The sequence below is a fragment of the Lepisma saccharinum genome, chromosome 22 (genome assembly GCF_977018435.1).
Source record: "Lepisma saccharinum chromosome 22, izLepSacc3.1, whole genome shotgun sequence".
Classification (NCBI taxonomy): domain Eukaryota; kingdom Metazoa; phylum Arthropoda; class Insecta; order Zygentoma; family Lepismatidae; genus Lepisma; species Lepisma saccharinum.
In genome coordinates, this window is record NC_139250.1 from 35,305,319 (window position 1) to 35,326,715 (window position 21,397).

Genomic DNA, 21,397 nt, shown 5'->3' on the forward strand with positions numbered 1-21,397 from the left:
CCTTAGATCATCCAACTCCAGGAATTGAACCTAGGTCACCCACATGGCAGTCAGACACCCTACCAACCAGATCACCATGGCTCTAGATATACCACTTCACAATTCAAAAGTTGATAAATCAGTATTTAACAAATAATAAACTTCTTTAAAAAATTTCATCTTTCCATTGCAAACTAAACTGAAGAAATGTGACAAATATTTGTCCCAAATGACACAGAGTACCTCGGTGGCTGATACTGAGTAATTAACTCAAAGTCTCAACACCAGAGGTTCTTGGTTCAAGCCCTGCATTTGACATTTGTGTACCTTTTGTTTGTTCCTTTATCATTTCAATATCATACATCCTTATAATTGTTATTAACCTGAAAGGAAAGTTATGTCAAATACAAGCACTGAACAAAAGAGAGTATTGGCATTGCCTCTTCAAAAATATTTCACAATAGTAAGCTCCTCAATAAATTTCAAGTGGTTGAAGGTTGTGTCTTTTTAAATAAAATGTTGTGGATTAATGTTTAATCTATGCTTTTGTATTGTCTACACAAAATTATGTCATTGATTTTTTCCTACCTATTATGGGCATAAGTGCAGATTGAATCCTACTTCTTTCTAAAGTTGTGCCTGTTATGCAAATAGTTACAAGATTTTTTAAATCATTGTTGTAACATTGGGAAAAATGCATGTACGAATGCTTAGTTCTGTATCACTATGGACACAATTATCCATTATAAATGGGGAGGGGTACGGTACAATTCACAATATAATGCACATTTAATATACATCTGACATGTTTATTTATAAATAAGTACAACTATGAACATAAATTATAACAATTTAACAACAAAATAAGTTATATATTCTTTTTCTTCAGTGTCGAAACACTTGGTTTGCTGCATCTATATTTCTTGTGGCAATACTTCTCACCCTTTTTCATTGTGTTCCCTGCTTTGTAAGACTCGATGTAAGATGACATTTGGGACTGGACTTGTTTGGAAACGAAGCCCTTCAGTTGGTTCAGTGTCCTAGAAATAAGAAAATTGTTAGTAAGTGTTAAAGCACATCAGTGATGTTACCAGAGCTTTTGTTAGGATGGATGCTCAGATTTTTTTATTTTCCTTCTTTCATCTCGAAGTCTCTCTCTCTCTCCGTGTGTGCATGTTCATTTGTACACATATGCTTCTAGGCTGACCTCCATAGCAGAGTTTTTAGCACACTGTGCTATGATGCCAGGAGTCTTCAGTTCAAATCCCAGCCTGTGCATGGATGTTCTATGTGAGTGCCCCTTCATCAATTTCATATCATTACACTAACCCTCATCTTTGTTGGCAGAGAAGCAAAGTAAAATAAACTAAATCAAGCAATCAAAAGACTTGGATTTCTAGATTGTAGGTGCAGCCAAGGGGTTAGTTTTTGGTTCTGTATTTCCTTTCAGAGTTAAAATATAAAGTGGTTACTGTCCTCCAAACTCTTAGCTGAGTTGTTTTGAAATAAATATACTAGATCCAATTATACTTATACATAACTTAGCGTAGTGTCTTTACCATCTGGTTGGCAATGCAAATCTACTTTTAGCTTTATTTCATGGTGTATTTAAAGTCACGTTATGTTTCGGTTTAAGAAAAAAGGCACCAATCATGTTGAATGCTAAACTCACTATTTTGTACTGATGGTCCAAGGTTTGAGTCTAAATGGTTTGGGCATAAACATAACTTGGGGCCTAATTTTGGAGTGGCAGAATCGTACTTTGAGCTTAACTTTGGGGGGGTGGGGGAGAGGGGCAGAATCGAATAATTTTCCATCCCATAAAAATAGCGTAAGTTATATGATTATTTGCTAAATAACTGTGACATTTGTGAAATTTGCTAACAGGTCCAAGGAGGCAAAAAAGAGTGTAAATTTTTACTAAGCCTGAAAATTTTGTGGGTCTAGTGCACCTCCCCTTCCCCCTTGCACCCCACCAATTTACGCGTATAGGTTTGTGTGTTTCTTTGTGAGTGTTGCTTCATCAGTTTCATCCCATTCTCATTATTGCAATTTGCTTAAAGATTCAGAAAGGGGAAGAAAAAAATACAAAAAAAAAGCAGTGTAAAAAATGCAGATTTGATATTGAATTTCAAAGGCAAAACATGTTTACAAATGATAATGTTGCAAATTTTTTGTCCCAGGAAGCACTTCCCAAGAAAGAATCCTGGCTTGGTGGTCACTGTTCTAGTCTTACTATAAAGGATTTAACGGGCTAGGTGCATATTCGCATTAAAAGTTTATCTTGTAGAATCTTTGGCTCAGCTATGATTTGCATAGGTAAGCTAGAAACCACTAAGTGTTGACACCCATTAAATCCACAACAAAGAGTATTGAAATGGTTTCATCTTTATGAAACATAGCAATGCATTGTATAATGTTGGTATATCATTCAGGCTCGCAGCAAGACAGGGGGGGGGGGGGGGGCTGGCACTGATGTCAGCCCTCTTGACATTAGGTAAAACCAGTGATTTATCCACCCACAACACCCTCCCAAATTTTGAAGACCCTTCCCCCCCCCGAAGCAGAAAAGTGGGGGTGTAAATATGGAGTTTTATGTCTGAACCTCTCCGATGGCATAATATAATGATGTGACCTTATATAATCAAGGGTATTGGGTTTGGAACCAGTAGCATAGTGGACACTCCACACAAAGAGGATAAGGGTCCCTGAAGTTTAGGAGCCCAGCAACATTCTCTATGTACTCTTGAAAATTTGTACTTATTCCAGAAATTCTACAGGCAATGTCACTTACGTGGAGAAATTCGATCTACGAAATATGTTGCAAGTTTGTGTGGTTAAATGTTGCTGCCAAAACAATGCCATAATTTGAACTGGAAATTGTTTGATGCGAGCATTGAATATAAATACAGTAGTCCCTTTTGGTGTTTACGGTTAGTTAACTTAGGGAGTTTTCACATCAGTCAAGTGACCATGTGTCACTTCAAAAAGAAACGAGTAAACAGCAAGTTTCAAACCATTGTGAGATGACATGCTGCACAAGCCTGCATGTGATTGGGGTAATTTACTTGTACATTGAGAACAAGTACATAACCAGAAAGTTATAGTTTCTGGACATACAAGAAGTGATAAGAAAGAAAGAAAACAAGGGAAAATATCTAATTACTACAAATTGCTAAGTTGTCCAATTGTATTGAATTATTGGTAAGACATAGTGTACAATAATCAAAAGACATGCTGAAACTCCTTTAATTTATAGGTCTAGTATTAGGCCACTAGAAGACAACTTCTTGTAGTATATTATGCAATGGTTTTCATTGCAACACTAATATTAGCGTGTACTTAAGATCATTTAAGTCTAAGTTTCTCCTGATTGTACAAAGAGTAGTTTATAAAAATTAAAGTCTAAGTGAAGGTTGTCTCACCATGTTACAAAGTATCCATATTCTGCATTGTGGTTAGCAGCTCCTAGCTTGCAGGCGAGCCTCTCCAGGCATTGCTCCGACTCCAACACTCGCCTCGTTAGGGTCAGAACGTCGTCTGCACTCTGCCTTGCTTCTTCTTCCCACCCATTTTTCTTCTGACCCATATCAGCTGGAGGAGGGCCAAAAACAGGGATGGGTATCAAGAACAGGAGAGGCAAGAGGAGTGGGATAAGAAGAGGGATGAACAAAAGGAAGAGCAAGGGAAGGAACAAAAGAGGAAGGAAAAGCAAGGGGAAAAGGAGAGGGATTAAGGAAAGTACCTTAATGGCTTTCAGAAGCTTCAGAGCTTTCAGAATGAACAACGCCTTCAGGCCAAACTTCACAAACAAGATGGGAAGCTTCACAATCAGAGCTATCAGAATCTTCACCAACCCAAACGCCTTGAGTTTGGCCAGAGCCAACTTGAAGAGCGCCAAAAGTCCTAGCTCCTTCTCGTGGTAGCCGTGATGATGCACGGGCTGAGGGTAGGCGATGACGTGCGAGTGGTGCCCTCCGTGATGGCCGCCATCATCGACCTCGTAGCCGTAACCAGCTCCAGAGGAGCTCCAGCCGGAGGGCTTGTGGCCGTAGCTCCAGCGAGAGTTGGTGGAGGCTGCGTAGGGGCTGGAGTAGTCTGTGGTGTCGCCATAGTCGCTACCTGTGGCGTACGGGTACCCGCCGAATGCCGTCGGTTCTTCTCGTTCGGTGGTTGGGGACTTGAACATGTAGCTGGGGTAGTTCCGTTCCCTTCCGCTGGCGCTGTAGGACGAGAAGCTCCTTCCTTCCTTCTCGGAGCTTGTGGTTCCTCTCGCTGTGCACACAATGGCGAGGAACAGTAGTGTCAAGGAGACCTGGAAAGACACGAAAATTACAACTTAAAAAGTCTACCAACACCACATTTTTATTATTATTATTTTAAATTGTGCTTTTAAATTAGTATTTTAAGTTTTAAGCCACATGGTCTACACCTGTTCGTGACAGTTTGATATGTTGCAACCCCATTATTTCTCACCGAAGTTACGACTCCTGTGTGACGGTAGGTGTGCGCTCGATCTCCGCCAAAATTTCGCCACTTCCCTCGGTAACGAACAGAAGCGGCACTAGGACTGATCATGTAGGGGTGCGGATTGAAATTTAAGGGGTACGATGTTGAAAATAAAGAAAACATGAAACATACATTCACGTTTTAGCCACTAAATCAAATGCCAATGACTATGATAATATGTCAATGAAACTAGAATACTAGGAACTTGCTTCATTTCCCCTCGATTTTAGCATGTTTGGAAATTTGAAAGGAACAATTTGTTCAAGGGAGGCCAATGGTATACATGGACGACCGGAGGATTTTTCCCAAGTAGAATCAATGCTTATATATGACGACATGGCCTAATGCGACACTGTAAGGATGAACATTGGTTTTGAAAATGGAGTACTGAAGGGGGTGCGGAAGAAAATTAAGGGGTTGCATAAGCACCCTATCGCACCCCCTTGACGCCTGCCCTGGTAGCGAAGAACATTTCTAGCGCAACAAATATCGATGTTGCGGCTTCCGTGTGACTAGGGGCTCACCCGATTCCCTGTCAGAACCGCACCACTTTGCTCTGTGTTGCAGTGATGTGCGTTTACGTGTGATAACTTAGCAAAGGGCGCCGTGGAAGTGTAACAAAATTATACTGCGTATCAGTTGTTGATGTGTGAGGAGAACTTTTCATAGGCTCCCGTCTAAATTCGAACAATTTCTCACCTAAGAAAAAAACTAACATAGGAGATATTCTTTCCTAGCGTTTTATGGGAAAATGACTAATTTTGCCTCACGACTGCCATCTGTTGTTGTTTTTTTCTTTTTGCATACTGTGATAGAAGAGAAGATAAATTTTGTTGTAAATATGATTCTTGTCAGTTCGTTAGGAACCAATATAGTTGAAAATGTCACTTTCCTTTCATGAAAACCTTAAAAATTAATTTTAATGTACTTTATATTGTCTAAACTACAACCCAATGCAATCATTAGGTAGATTTCGTGTATACAACGCATGTAGTAGACGTAAACTTATAGTGTACGACACATCACTGGATGCAAAGCGTACCGATAGATGGCGAAAAATCGTGGAAAACATCCACACATAGTTTCATCCATTATTCCATGTATAACGGATAAAATGGAAAACGTGCTCTTTATACATGCATAAATGTTGTGCATTTAATTTCTTAAAGTCTAAAACGCAGGAGGGCAGGGGCTGCAGCCTCGTAAGCCCCATAAAAAAGGGCCTGATGATGCCCAGCATAATTTTGTGCCTGGCTAGGGTTTTTGTTTCAAAAGCTTTTTCCAATAAGAAAGATAAGGAAACTGAGAGAAAAGCTTAAATTAATTTCACACAACTGGAGATTTACTCTAATTTTGGTAAACGTACTCACTAAACGAATGTTTGGCTGAAGGGCAGCAAAACTTGTTACGGGACGATAACTTGTGAGAACCGAGCCCAGTGGCGGAGTGGTTAGCACAGCGCGCTACGACGATAGAGGTCCCGCGTTCAAATCCCGGAAAGGGCATGGGTTTTCGTGAGTGTCCCCTCGTCAATTTCATTGTATCGTCCTCATCCTCATCTTCGCAATTAATCAAAAGTGGCAGAAGCGAAGTACTAGGGTGAATCAAAAAGTAAGTTACACCCGACCCGTGTTCCTGTACTACAGCGCCTTGAATAACGTAGTGTGGAAAACGGCACGGTTCTGCGCTCTCTGGCTGGTTTCATTCGAAAATGATCCACTAGAGGCGCTGGTGTTGGACCCGGTGCTTGGTATTCGTCTGCTTATAATGGAAGTAAATGGAGTTTTCGCTGCAATGTCTGATTCTTTTACATGAAGCATTTCTATGAATGTGGTAATTGCTATGATATTTGGTACAGTGGTCGCGAAGATATTAACGAACATTCTAGACAGTCGACCACGTCCTGTTATACCTTCGTTAATAATACGGGAGAAGAAATACACGTGGAATGCTCTTGACAACTAAATTTTTGTGTATGAATTAGGTTCATTATTATTATCATCATCATCATTTCTTTTAAAGATATACACACTGAAGCATTTGTATTTTTGATATTTACTGTCTCTTTTCTTTCGCTTTAAACTAATCGCGGCGATGATGATAATGATGATTCCATGAAACGACAAGGGGAACCCCACAAAACTTTCTTAGTGCCATCGACATGAGTGTAAGGAAATTTTCAAACCAATGGGACAAGCGACACGGGATGTTCACACTGTCACACTAGTGACACACACTTCCAGACTGTAAAATAGCATTCATTGCACATGAGGGTCCAAACAGCAAACGACACGTTCATATGGCGTATTCGCGTGCTACTTGTTACAAGCGACGCGCTACAGGTGGAGTTCCCAAGTAAGTGACAAGCGACATGGTGCCTTCAGTCTATTGGCAAGCGTTCGCTGCTAATTGTGCGAACAACAGATAGGCGACACGATAAGCCCCACGTGTCGCTTTGTCGCTTGTGCGTTGCTCAAACTGGGCCTTTTTCTCAATAGCTTGCAACATGTTGCCGTGGTTTGTTGTTAGCGCATGCGCGATGCAATGAGTGTCTTGCTTTAGGGAGATTGCACACCAAAGCAACAAGGAGCACGCGACACTTATCGCTTGAGGATTTCACCAACCGTACACTGGCCTGTGCTTCCCGTCATGCCGCTACGATGTGAAATGTTGCTCTTGATTGGCTCCTTTCCAAGCAACATGTGTCGCTTCGGTGTGAAAGTTGCCTTGGACCGAAGGACCCGTGTCGCTTTGGTGTAAAATCTCCTTGAGGAAACGGTGCAGTCAGAGCTTGTGTCCCTACGGTTCGAAAGGCTGCATTGATTACGGACTGCTCGCTTCCAAGCGACACTTGTGGTTTGTCGCCTCGGTATGAAATATCTCTCAGGATACTATTTATATTCTAATAACATAGAAAAATAAAACTCTAGTACACAATCCAACACCTGTCGTCCGGAATCACTTTGCGATGTTCCTTCTTGTGTTACGCATGCTATTTATTTATTAATAATATTTTACTTTTCTTTCCAAATTAATGTCATTTCGTGACTGCAAATCACTCCACAAATATAACTGTTTCCATCAATTCACTTAACGCCTTTCTAGACAAACATATCTACACAATATATTCCAAAAATTAACTAAGCTGCATTACTTTCATAACAAAATTAGCACCTGGTCCGATCGCACTGCCATCTATGTTTGTCATCCGTCTGGGGAACTAGTTTCTTGGGTCGTTTTCCACACTACGTTATTGAAGGAGCTGTACCTGTACTAAGAGAGATAAAATAATCACGCTTGCAACACTGTCTGGAATGTTCTTTCACACACCAGAAGCAGCCGTGCTTCAGCTGGTTTAGTATGCGAGTAGTCACAGTGTGAGTACGGCGCGTCGTATTGAGGTGGCATCCAACATTGAGGTGCGCTCCGTCGTCCGATTTTTGTGGGCACAAAGGCATAATCGGAGTGAAATCCATCGCCAAATTGTCAAGGTGTATGGTGAGATCCCATGATCGCAAAATGGTGCCAGATGTTCGAAGAGGGAAGATCGAACGTGAACTACGAACCGCATGTCGGGCGGCCTGCAACTGTGAACACTATCGACAACGCGGAGCGTGTGAATGCAATCATTGTTGCTAACCGCCGCGTGGAAATTAAAGAGATTGCAAGTGAACTGAACATATCCTAAGGTAGTGCGTCAATGCTGATTCGTGATCAGATGGGTTATCGTAAACTGTGCTCTCGCTGGGTGCCGCGCTTGTTAACCGACGGGCACAAAAATCAACGTTTTGATGCTTGCCTGTCATTTCTTCGGCGTTATTCCACGGATGGTCCGCAGTTTCTGAGCAAAATCATTCACAGGAGATGAGTCCTGGATGCACCAATACACTCCCGAGACAAAGAGGGCATCCATGGAATGGAGACACAAGGATTCGCTACCACCAAGAAAAGCCAAAACCTGTCCAACGGTTTGAAAGGTCATGCTGACGATGTTCTTCGATTCCGAAGGCGTTGTTTACAGTGAGTTTGTGACCCGAGGAACAACAATCAATGCCGCAACATACTGTGAGACATTAAAGAAGCTGAGGAAAGCCATTAAAGGTCGAAGGCCCGGAAGATTGAGTGATGGGGTTGTTCTTCATCATGACAACGCTACTACCCATACAGCTGGTGTCACACAGGATTTACTGCAGAAATTCAAGTGGGAAGTGTGGTCTCACCCTCCCTATAGCCCCGATTTGGCACCCTGTGACTACCACCTTTTCGGTCCTCTCAAACAAGACCCAGGGGGTCAGCGTTTCGTGTCAGATGAGGAAGTGCAGGAAGCAGTCTCAAAGTGGTTCAAAGAAATTGGGCGGAATTTTTACACAAGGAATCGAGAAACTAGTCACACAAATGCTTGGAACACCTTGGTGACTATGTCGAAAAAGTTAAATGTTCATGCGTTTTGTCCAATATTTTTTTCTTTCTGATGTGTTTTGTTTGTTTTTTACAGGGGGTGTAACTTACTTTTTGATTCACCCTCGTAAAATATACCAAATCAATCAACCAATCCATAACTTTTGAACATTCAATATTTACGAGCAAAATGTTAACGGAGGAAACACCAGATTGTAATTATTTCTTTTAACCTTTTACATATTTATTGAATTTGTTCGGGGGGGGCAAACGAGTGGAAGGATTATCTTTTGAGTGGATAGTTGCCCACTCGTGCCGACCGCCCCTGTCAGTATCTCGCTTAACCTTGTTGATTGATTGAGTATTTGTAGTCCACTTTATGCACAGTAAGACTAATCGGGACTGGACCTACAGTTTAAAGTCGGATCCGAACCACTATGAGCCGCTATCGAACCCGGGACCCCTTGATTACAAATCGACATCGCTACCATTGCGCCATCGGGGAGCTCGCGGTAAGATCTTACAATACCGGACGCTTCCGTAATTTCTATTCTACTTCTTATACTCACGAAATACATAGTCCCGATGAAGTATCTGAGTTTAACATATGGGGGTGACGTGTAGAAATTGTTAATTGACGTGTAGAAGTTGTAAAATAAGCTTTTCAATTTCCGCGATCATTCTCCGTATACAAGCATGGAAACCATGTTTCATGATATGAACACATGATGTTCCCAATCAGCTACGCTGTCTACAGCGTTGCCACACTGTTAGGATCGTACCGTAGGTTAGAAGTTTTCAGGCTAGCCGGAAAGCTCTACAATCCCATACAAAAATGCGGCGAGCATGACGAAAATGACGACAGTGACAGTGACAATCACGAGGGAGAAGAGCATGTGGAATGCGGACTGCTTTGATTAGAGGGAAGCTTGGCAACAGTGCATCGAGCGTTCAATTGCATGTTACGAAAATGGCGGTTTCCGTGAGGAAAGTTATCACACGTATGTATCACGGTCTCCTGATCTCACCGTATGCGATTTTTATCTATGGGGGAAATTGAAAAATAAAGTTTATGCAACAAACTCCCACATATTAAAACTGAAGGAGAATATCAGGAGAGAAACTGAAGCAATTTCAGAAGCTGAACTGTTGCGTGTAAATCAAAATTTCCTGAAAAGATGCCAGAAATATGTGGATGCAAGAGGACACCATTTCCATCATCTCTTGTGCTTATTTTGATTTTGATTGTAATTGACACTTTAATGATTCTAACTGCAGGAATGAATTTGCAATAATTTTCATAACATAGTAGGTCATTACAGTAAAAATTGGCATCTGTGAGAGTCCGATCTGCCACCTTCCAAATTATTTTTTCTCAATTATTAAGGGCCGTGCCCTTCCGTCCCTACGCTTTCAACGCCAGTATTTATTTTTCTTTTTAGAAATATAGTCTCTGCGATTATGAAAAGTTTTCATCATTATAGACTCAAAGAATTCTCGCAAGTTTAATTACTAACCGTTTTCAAAATGTTACAAAATTTTTATATGATACTTTTCAGTGTCCTATGTTATTTACACCATCAACGGTGATCGCTATTAGAAATATAAGGGAGGATTGATAGGCACTAAAACTCTCAAAATAAGCAGGCAAATAAGAACAAAATACAAAATAGGCACTAATCGTCTGCACATCGTGCTACAGGTTCGATTCCTGGCCTGGGCATGGATGTTTGTGAGTGTTCATTCATCAATTTCATCAATTTCATCTCCATCTTCGCAAATTAGCCAAAAGTGGCACAAAAAGCGAAGTAAAATAAATCAAATCAAATCAAACTAAATGTGCTGAACATTTTTCATCATTTTCATGGATTAGGCACTGAAAAATCTGTTATCTTCGAAAGTAACTAAACAGTCACAAAGGAACACTATACACTCAGGCACATAGTGGTTCTGATCCCACTATAAACTGTAGGCCCAGTACCGATTAGTCTATTTGTGTATAATATGGACTTCAAACAATCTTTGGAAAATAGTAATTGTGGCGCCGCCATTATGACCATTGAAAGTGAGGGCCAATATTTGATTTACATTTATCAGTAGAGCGTAACGCTTGATAAAGTTCTATTCTCGCAGTAGTGGATGATTTGAACTTGTACATAATTACCGTATGCTGCGAATCGCATACGAACTCTGGAACGTGTAAAGAAATGGGATATAGGGTCTTTCTTTCCCGTTTGTGCGCCTGACGGCGGCACGCTTGGCGGCCGCTCGGACGCCAACTCCCGTAAAATCACGATCCATACCTCCGCTATGGAAACCGCTAGCTTCGAAATGACTTCAAGTTGTCAGAATTATAGTTACAATTACATTCAAAATTAGCACGTTAATTGTCACGGGGATGTTGGAAATGTCCTCGTGCATCCACTCGTTTTTGGCACGATGTTAGGAAATTTGAAGGCTGATCCCGGAGATTTGTTTTAAATTTTATGCAACAATAGGCTAAAGAATTTGCCATAAAATGCCTTTTCTTGATCCTTGGCCAGATAATGTAGGCGTTTATGTTTAAAAACCGTCTCGTGACATTTCTGAGTGGTATTCATTGATTGATTGAGTTGGTGTTTTAAGTCCACTTTATGCACAGTAAGGCTAATCGGGACTAGACCTACAGTAACCTTGGTCCTCTTCATTGCAACAGCAGTAGACCCTAAATTGTAACTTGAATCACGAATAGAACTATATATGTTCCAGTAAATACCTCATTCTGAGTTGGCAACACTGTCATTCATTCTTGATAAAACTACAATGTCATCTATCGTTTCCAAAATTATTTTATTTTAATTTTATGTGCATGTATCTGAGAGAAATAACTTTGTTATACTAAATCAAAAATATTCTTTCGCCGCTGATCACGTGATGGTACTTTCGAGTTTGTTTTAGCCGTAAACTGTATCTGTCTTCTACACTCACAAATAACAAGTATTTACTTTCTTTCTATTGTACATATGAATTATAAATTAACACGGAAGCGTTGAGATTAAGAACGCTGTATCAATGTCAATATTTTTAATGTTGTTGATTTCAATTTGTTTCTTTGTTTGATAGGAAGTTTGATTCTAAAATGTCGTGCTAAAGAAAGACAACTGAGTTTGTATCTGGTTATTTAGAGTGAAATAATACCTTGCGATGTTAGTCTGTGCTCTTTTAAATTCTTGCAACCTAAGTTACATAATATTATGGAAACTCATTGGAACGCCGAGGACTTGAAATTCACTTTTTAAATTGCATAAAAGTGTGCTCATCCTTCTCGTAACGTATGTTGTTAATATTCAGTGTGATGTACACTCGCCTCAATTAGTACTCCGGCAGTTTGTTTCTTTATACAGCATATTTGCAGAAGATACAATTCAATCTAGAAATGTATCAATATACGCTGTATAAAACACAAATTATTACTAACTTCGTTGACCCAGGACAGTTGCAAAGCGCAGTGTCTCTCCCAACAAGTATATGAGTAAAGAGATACATTAAAGAAAACAGTTTTGCATACTTTTTTCACCTCCTGCTTTACTTACTACACCATAATATTTTCAAATCTACGTGACTTCAACTACTGGTTATAATGTATAACACTAATCGTACACAAATTGACACTTATTTTGTTCTACATGCTATGTATGGTACATCTCAGTGAAATCACATCCTTTTAATTTTTGCAACCTAAGTACAATGGTTGCAGTTCCAAAAGTTCATTCTAAGGAAAAGTTTGCTTTTGCACTCTTGTGATGTTCGTCTTGGGAAATCTAACGTCGGCGCTTTAATCTTCTACAACTGTAACAAGGAGTAAACACATTCGTCCCAGGTCTCTGTTTGATGAACAGTTATTCTACCCTAGCCCTCAAAGGGTAGAATACCATGAAGCAACCCTCTATATTTACTCGCCTCGTCACTGGTGTCAGAAGATTTTTTTGGTTGCCTGGCGTTGGCGTTGTGTCGAAAGTACAGTGTTGCAATCTGTGTACAAGATCGTAGGATAAAAATTTATCCATCACTTAATGTTTCCCGACGCATTCACTTATCTGTCGCCGCATATGTCTCGAACGGATATAGGCATTCTACCCGCAGCCTTCATAGGGTAGAATACCATGAAGGAACCTTCTATATTCACACGTCTGTCACTGCGGATTAGGTGATATCTGTCTTGTCTTTGCCTAGCTTGGGTGTTGTAGAGATGGTACTAGGAAGAAGACAAATGCAACTGTATACAATGCTGAGAATACATTTTTTCATTACCCTGATGTCTACTTAAGTTTCCGACAGAATCTTTCTAGCATTTTTTGTCTCGAACGGATGGAGAAAAAGTATGTCTACCCTTAGCCTCAATAAGGTACTATACAAAGATGGTCAGTCTTTCACATCCACTCGACGCTGGTGATGGATTTGATTTTTCCTGTCGTTGAAACCGCAATCCTACTCATAGCCTCAATATGATAGGGTGCAGGTAAAGAAGACAATCCACAACTGCATACAATGCTAGAAAATTACACATTTGCTCCTGAGGAAACGTTTCTTCACTTTAATGTCTGATGTAGTTAAAGATGTTTTCACTATTAGTCCTAGCATACCATGAAGGAACCTTCTATATTCACACGTCTGTCGCTGCTGATTAGGTGATATCTGTCTTGTCTTTGCCTAGCTTGGGTGTTGTAGAGAAGTACAAGGAAGAAGACAAATGCAACTGTATACAATGCTGAGAATACATTTTTTCATTACCCTGATGTCTACTTAAGTTTCCGACAGAATCTTTCTAGCATTTTTTGTCTCGAACGGATGGAGAAAAAGTATGTCTACCCTTAGCCTCAATAAGGTACTATACAAAGATGGTCAGCCTTTCACATCCACTCGACGCTGGTGATGGATTTGATTTTTTCTGTCGTTGAAACCGCAATCCTACTCATAGCCTCAATATGATAGGGTGCAGGTAAAGAAGATAATCACAACTGCATACAATGCTTCACTTTAATGTCTGATGTAATCAGCGATGATTTCACTATTAGTCCTAGCATTCCATGTCTCGGATGGATGGAGGCAATAGTAAATATACTCATAGCCTTCATAGAGTACATTACCATAATCAAACGATGATTACCCTTCTACATCCACTCGTCATGCGGCTGGTGATAACGCCTTTGCGATTAGACTGTATGCCTTTGCTTAACATGGGTACTTCTTCATAAACCACAGGAACTAGACAGTTTGTAAACTCATGACAATGGTTTCCTGATAGACAATTCCTTCTGAGGAAACATTGAACTTGTTCTTGGTTTGCTCTTCCTACACTTCTTCCACACTGACAATATGCAAGCAATCTGTTTCATGAACGAATGAGTATAACCGTAACACTCCCCTCAGCCCTCTTAGGGTAGGTTACATTCAGGCAGTTGTGCTTTCTCATTCATCATCCGCTCATCTCGCTGTTGGTGTTAACGCCTCGCCGAATTAGATTCATCTCCTGCAATTGGCTTTTGTGTTGGTTCACGCCTACAAATCTTGCATCTTTCCTATTTTCCTATTGGCATCAACTCAAATTTACTATATGTCGTACTTGTTTTGATGAAACACTGCGATGTCTATTAGCTCTACCGAGCTGGACGTCACTATTTCTACTCATTAATCCGGCACAGTAAATTTTGCTGTATATACAGGTATCTATTTTTTTTTAAAGAAAGGAGGTATGGCTATTTTAACTGGAGGTGCTGCAGGCTGCACAGCAGCAGCACCTGCGAAGACACTGCACGAAGTTCGAGCGTTTCGTTGGCTTCTTAATCTTTCTTCTGAGCTTTGCTCCTGCCACAATTTCCCGGTAGCTGTGTTTAAGCTCGTCTACCACGGTGTCCTTGATTTGTGCTACTGATCGATTTATGCACTTCTTAAGCTGTCTCGATTGAGCGAGACTTCCCCCCTGCCGTTGTTTCGCTTGCAATCTCATAGTCTCTTTCAAATTCTCCATTGCTCTTTCTTCTAGAGCGCTCTTGAACTCATTCAATGTCTGAGAACACTCGTCTTTCACCCTAGATTCCATACGCTCATTTTCTAACTTCCTTTGGAATGATCTAGTCGTTTTACATAGACTTTCCCGAATGGCCTTGAACGCTTCCTGTACAAAGTCTAGTTCTAACGCTTCCACTTCTTCATCCACAGGCAGCATAGCTTCGTCGTGTTGTGGTGGCTCTTCACGTGAAGAGTTGTCTACAGAAGCTTGTAACAGTTGAACTTCGTCATCCGCTAATTTCTGTTCACATGGCTGCTCGTCGGTGTCGATTATCTGGCGCCTATCTTCCTCGACAGGACGCATTGCCCCGTAGAGCTGTGGCAACTCTTGTTGGGGAAAATTTTGGGAAACCTCCGCAATGGGAGGGCTTTCTGTTGGAGCAAATAACGGTTGAACTGTTTCTTTGCCTCCTGATTGTGGTTCAAATGGGCGTTTGTCGACCTCGAGTTTCTGGCATCTATCCTCCAAGGGACGCAAAGCTTCGTAGTGTTGTGGTAACTCTTGTTGGAGAATATCTTTGGAAACCTCCGGAAGGGGAGGATTGTCCGTAGTTGCAACATATAATAACTGCTTTCCTTCGTTCACCGCTAATTGTGATTCAAGTGCCTGTTCATCGACTACGAGTCCTTCAAGTCTGGCTCTCTGGCGCATGGCTCTCTCGAACCTGAATGCCCGGCGGCTTGGTCGAGGCTGAATCTCGACGGGCTCGTACCGCAACCGAACAGACTCCAGCGAAGATGATTCTTCGTCATCAGATTCATCCAATGTGTCGGAGAAGTCCGACACGCTCGAGCTGAAGAATTGGACAGGTCCCTCGATGTTGTCCCAGTTGAATGCAGGAATTTCGTTTTCATCATCATCATACTCTAGCATCTTTGCATTTTCTTCGACCGGTACCTGAGGTGCGTCGTTCTCAAGTTGGCCAAAGAAAATGTTGCCAGGGGCAACGTGTGCCTGTTCCACGTTCTCTGGATGAATCAAATCCTCGTCCGCTGCTTGGCCCTCTTCTGGAAAAGCCTCGTGGGCAACAGCTGCTTGTTGAAAGATTGCGACTTGCTCGTCGACTTGAAAGGCTTGAGGATGATCGATGGGCAGTCCTTGATCGTCAACCTCCACAATGTTGGGTCCGTCTTCTTCTTGGTGCAGGCACTCGACAGTTGTGTTCAGTGTGTTGACTCGCAGCTCTGCGAACTGAAGAAGGAGAAGAAACTGGGTCACCATCTCGTAGAACTCGCATTCCCCAACCTCACAATGCGGGCAACTAGAAGCCATTCTAGTAAAGGTGTCGATCACGTAAGTCTTAGCAGCGTTCACGTGCTGCAGAAGGATGTCTTTATATTCGCTGAGTTCCATATCAAAGCCGATTTGGCTACTATTTTGTGAGAGGAAATATTTTGTGCGTGCTCTATTTAAAAACTTTCCGCTCCCACTAAATTCTAAGCAACGTTTCTCGCAATAATACGACCATGATTGTTTCCTACAAGGCATGAGTAACAATGCACGAGTATCTATAATGAAGAATGATCATTTACACTTCGATTCGTTGCTCCTTTTTACGTGCCAGTAAGATTGCAACGGGGCAACAAGCTCCGCGCTTTCAAGCCCACCGTTGGCGCATTGGACAGAGGCGTCTCACTCATGGTCATTTTCTGTAAGGGCTGGACCCTTCTCTGTGTCGTGTATGTAATGTTCTTTTTTGTGTTTGGCATATTCTTATCGAATTTCATCCATGTTGGGAGATTACGACAGTATTTTAGCAAATGCTTTGTTCATTTTTAACCAAACTGAGGTAAAGATGCTATCAAATAGTTCTGTAAAGCGAGTTTCTAACTAGGAATTCTACAAGAAGGTACCGTGCATTTTCCATCCATTACAAATATGTGTTGGTTGCATATGAAGGTAAAGAACTTGCTGAAAACAAGGAAAACTTGCAAAATAAAAAAAAATGGACAAAGCACTTTCTTGTCCTGTGGTTTTCAAATGGTTTTAGCTGTTCGAGAAGTGTTGGCCTTTTACCTTTTTTATCTGTGTACATTTTTAAATTATCCTTATTTCTTTATTTGTGTTTTTACATCACCTTTTTAACTTTAAGGTAATGGTTTTAGATATGGTGATTTTTTACACCCACCCACAAATTTTAACTCAATCACTCAATCTCGGTACAATGCTTTTTAGTATGGAAACAAAATTTGTGGAACCGATTGTAGCGAAGTGAGTATCCTGGCGTTACAACCAGCTCTGTCTAAGACTTCTTGATAATGTCACACGAGAATACAATCTCCCCACCCGAATCATATCAAAGATTCGGCCATATTCATTGTTATTCTTAATTATTATTTTTCTTTCGTTCATAATGCACATTATAAAAGTTTTAGTACATATTTTAATGGTTGATATAATTACCTATTTTTTTTAACTTGAGTAATTTCACATTTATGATATTTGTAAATTTTATCAAAGCAGATTATTTCATTGTTGACAATTAGTTACAAATATGTTCTTCTCAGTTTCGAAATTAAAATTAATGAAAGCCATAAGAGATAAATTTCAATTGAAGTTCTTAGTATTATAAGCCTTATGGACATTTAAAGACAACATACAAGCTTGTATCAGGAATGTAAGTGAAACTTCAAGGGTTATAATTGATGTTTTAGACATATAAAATTCAACTTTATGTAAGATACTATTTAATCTCAGAAATGTTGCCATTGTACGCAATTTAATTCTGCATATCACAGCTGTATGTTTATCTTTTGTATCACAGGAGGCGCTCTCTCGCATGTGGGAGTATAAATACAGCCTCGAAAACTAATTCTGGGGCATTTTTATCACCGACTCTGATGGGTTATCATCAGGGATGGACGATATCGCGATATATCGTTTTAATGATACGATATTTTTCCGTATCGTAATATCGGCGATATATATTCTCCACGATATATATCGCCAAATATCGTGACGATCTCCTGGACGCTATTTTTTCAATATCGGGATATATCGTCTGAACGACGTATCGCACAACACTAGTTAACATCTCAAATACTCAGCTCCCATTATGGGAGGATTCAAGAGCTTTGTCTTCCTTCTTAAATTAACTTAGAAATTGATTGACTGATTGATTGATTTGCTTTATTTTACTTCGCTTTTTGTGCCACTTACGACTAATTCGTATCAATCCATAGGATTATTCTTTATTTTTTATTTTAACGTTCTCTAAGCTTCATTTCACCTAAGTTCATTAACTTGTTTACACCAGCTGTCCATAACTCTCGGTATTTGAATTATGCACAGTCGAGTGTTAAGCAGACTTCCACTTCGTGATATATTGAGGCTGCAAGGTTTAAAACAGGTAAACAAGGAGTAAGCAGCTTACAATAATAGGAAAGAAAAAACTCACTGATCAGCGTATAGGAAGTCTTGAGTAAGATATGTTGAGAGGAGGAAACAGACTGGCAGGGGACTCACTTTGCGATTAGATTGAAAACTGAGAAGAGCACCTTTGGGGAGAGATTGGAAGGAGGAGTTATCCTGACCTAGGTCAAGAAGCGACGAAGCCTAGAGAGGGCTCAGTTTTATTTTACTCTAAGTTACTAAATTCAGTATCATTCTTCTAAGTCTAGACAGGTATTTATCTTAATCCTTACCATGTATGATTCGGGTTCAAGGTTCTAAAATCCAACGAGTGACTATTTGCCATTTCTACTTGCCATTTCTATTGTATTTCAGTTGTGCCTTTTGCTGCCAAGCATTTAAATTGTCTTTATGACAAGTGCTCTCGCCATTTATGAGGATGAATGATGATTAGCTACATCACCCATTGGGAGTGGCAGGTGTGATCCCATCATTCAGTAGAATAATAGTAATTTGCGAAGATGAGGATGAGTGTCGATATGATGAAATTCGTGAATGGACACTCAGAAACATCCATTCCCAGACCAGGATTCGAACCCGGGACCCCTGGCGTCGTAGCGTGATGTGCTAACCACTCCGCCACGGGGGCCGCCTTAATTTCGAGATATAGTTATTCTGTCGTATGGGTAGGTTCGCCCTGTAGGCATGTTCACATGCCATCATACAGGAGAATAAGGTCAGATAATTTCGTCTTAATTATTTATCAGATTATTTATTATTGATATCTGGCATGGTTAGGTTCGCTCTGTGAATATACCCAATATCAAGTCGATGTCTCTAATATTCTTCAAATTATTGCTATATTTTTTAAGAATCTTGAACCCAGACCATATTGTCCAATTAGTTTGGAACAACTCATTATTATTAAATCAGAGTCAACACTCAAAACCTTCGCCAGTCATGTCAAAATCATATGCCGGGGAGCATTCAGAAAGTTCCCAAGCAAGCGCCTGCTTGTTTTTATATAACGAATATATTACTTCAATCCATGTTCAGTAAATGTAATATGAACTTCAAGAGTTAGAAGAAAAAGTGTTGCAAATTTATGAAAGAATCTAAAAATAAATCGTCTTCAGAAAAAGAATTGCCCTTAAAGTAGTCTACTGAAGACGCGGACCTTTCTTCAGAAACAAATATTGTTCATTTATCTAGTCTCCATTTCCCATAGCCTGTGTCAAAATGATTTAGTATAACAATGCATACTACCAACTAAGCAAGACCATTTTCGGAAAAAGGGAAATAGACACCAAAACTAAACTACAAGTGTACAGGTCAGTAGTGGAACCAATTTTACTATACGGAAGTGAAAGATGGCCAGTAAGAGGAAAAGAAGTAAGACAAATAACGACAGTAGAGATGAAAGGCTTTTGTAGAATGGTTGGGAGAACAAGAAGAGATAGAGTACGTCATGAAAGAATCAGAGAAGAATTATATCAGAAGCACTAACGCAAAGACAATTAAAATGGTTCGGACATGTGGTAGGAATGGACGAAGATAGAAAAGCAAAACAATTAATGGGAACTAGAACAGAGAGAATGAAGAACAGGAGGTAGACCCCGGGACACAAGCAAAACAATTAATGGAAGCTAGAACAGAGAGAAGAAGAACAAGAGGTAGACCCCGGATGACAATCAAAACAATTAATGGAAGCTAGTACAGAGGGAAGAAGAACAAGAGGTAGACCTCGGAAGACAAGCAACACAATTAATGGAAGTTAGAGCAGAGGGAAGAAGAACAAGAAGTATATCCCGAAAGATAAGCAAAAGAATTAATGGAAGCTAGAACAGAGAGAAGAAGAACAAGAGGTAGACCCCGGATGACAAGCAAAACAATTAATGGAAGCTAGAACAGAGGGAAGAAGAACAAGAGGTAGACCCCGGATGACAAGCAAAACAATTAATGGAAGCTAGAACAGAGGGAAGAAGAACAAGAGGTAGACCCTGGATGACAAGCAAAAGAATTAATGGAAGCTAGAACAGAGAGAAGAAGAACAAGAGGTAGACCCCGGATGACAAGCAAAACAATTAATGGAAGCTAGAACAGAGAGAAGAAGAACAAGAGGTAGACCCCGGATGACAAGCAAAACAATTAATGGAAGCTAGAACAGAGAGAAGAAGAACAAGAGGTAGACCCCGGATGACAAGCAAAACAATTAATGGAAGCTAGTACAGAGGGAAGAAGAACAAGAGGTAGACCTCGGAAGACAAGCAACACAATTAATGGAAGTTAGAGCAGAGGGAAGAAGAACAAGAAGTATATCCCGGAAGATAAGCAAAAGAATTAATGGAAGCTAGAACAGAGAGAAGAAGAACAAGCGGTAGACCCCGGATGACAAGCAAAACAATTAATGGAAGCTAGTACAGAGGGAAGAAGAACAAGAGGTAGACCTCGGATGACAAGCAAAACAATTAATGGAAGCTAGAACAGAGGGAAGAAGAACAAGCGGTAGACCCCGGAAGAGAAGCAAAAGAATTATTGGAAGCTAGAACAGAGGGAAGAAGAACAAGTGGTAGACCCCGGAACACAAGCAAAACAATTAATGGAAGCTAGAACAGAGGGAAGAAGAACAAGAGGTAGACCCCGGAAGACATTCGAAAAAGGAATAGAAGAAATAGGACAAAATAAAGGAAAATTAATAAGAGAAATGAAGAGGATGACAACGGAACAAGAGATATGGCAGGAGTGGATAGAGGCAACCCCGATGCCATGAGGCAAAAGGGGAAAGAGGAGGAAGAAGAAAAACATCATACGCCATGTGTTTTTCATGCCCGTACCTGAGAGGGGTCAGAGTATCCCATTAGCCCTGAGTTCAGCCGAGGTGAAGAAAACAGATGAGATGGAATAAATAAAATGGTTGAAGCAATTAGGAATGGGAAGATCAGGATGGCCTTCATGATATATATTTTGTGTATTATAGCTGCCATTGTATGAATTTTTGAAGCCGATTTTTGCTTGAGAACGATGATAACAGAGGGTAGCCTAAGGTTCGAGAGAGGAATCGCCACGAAGCTTAGTTCGGTATGAGAGCAGCCTAAAGTGTAGCGATGGATG

The 21,397-nt window shown here is 40.4% G+C and overlaps 1 protein-coding gene across 1 annotated transcript in view; it reads right to left on the minus strand.

Annotated features, from left to right (window-relative positions):
- Positions 1 to 3,400: 3,400 nt before the first annotated feature.
- LOC146004821 (uncharacterized) overlaps positions 3,401 to 21,397 on the minus strand; it is a 69,416-nt gene continuing 51,419 nt past the window's right edge. The window contains exon 3 of the mRNA XM_083143844.1: positions 3,401 to 4,294. Coding sequence (XP_082999970.1) covers positions 3,401 to 4,294 — 894 coding nt within the window. The remainder of the gene's footprint in view (positions 4,295 to 21,397) is intronic.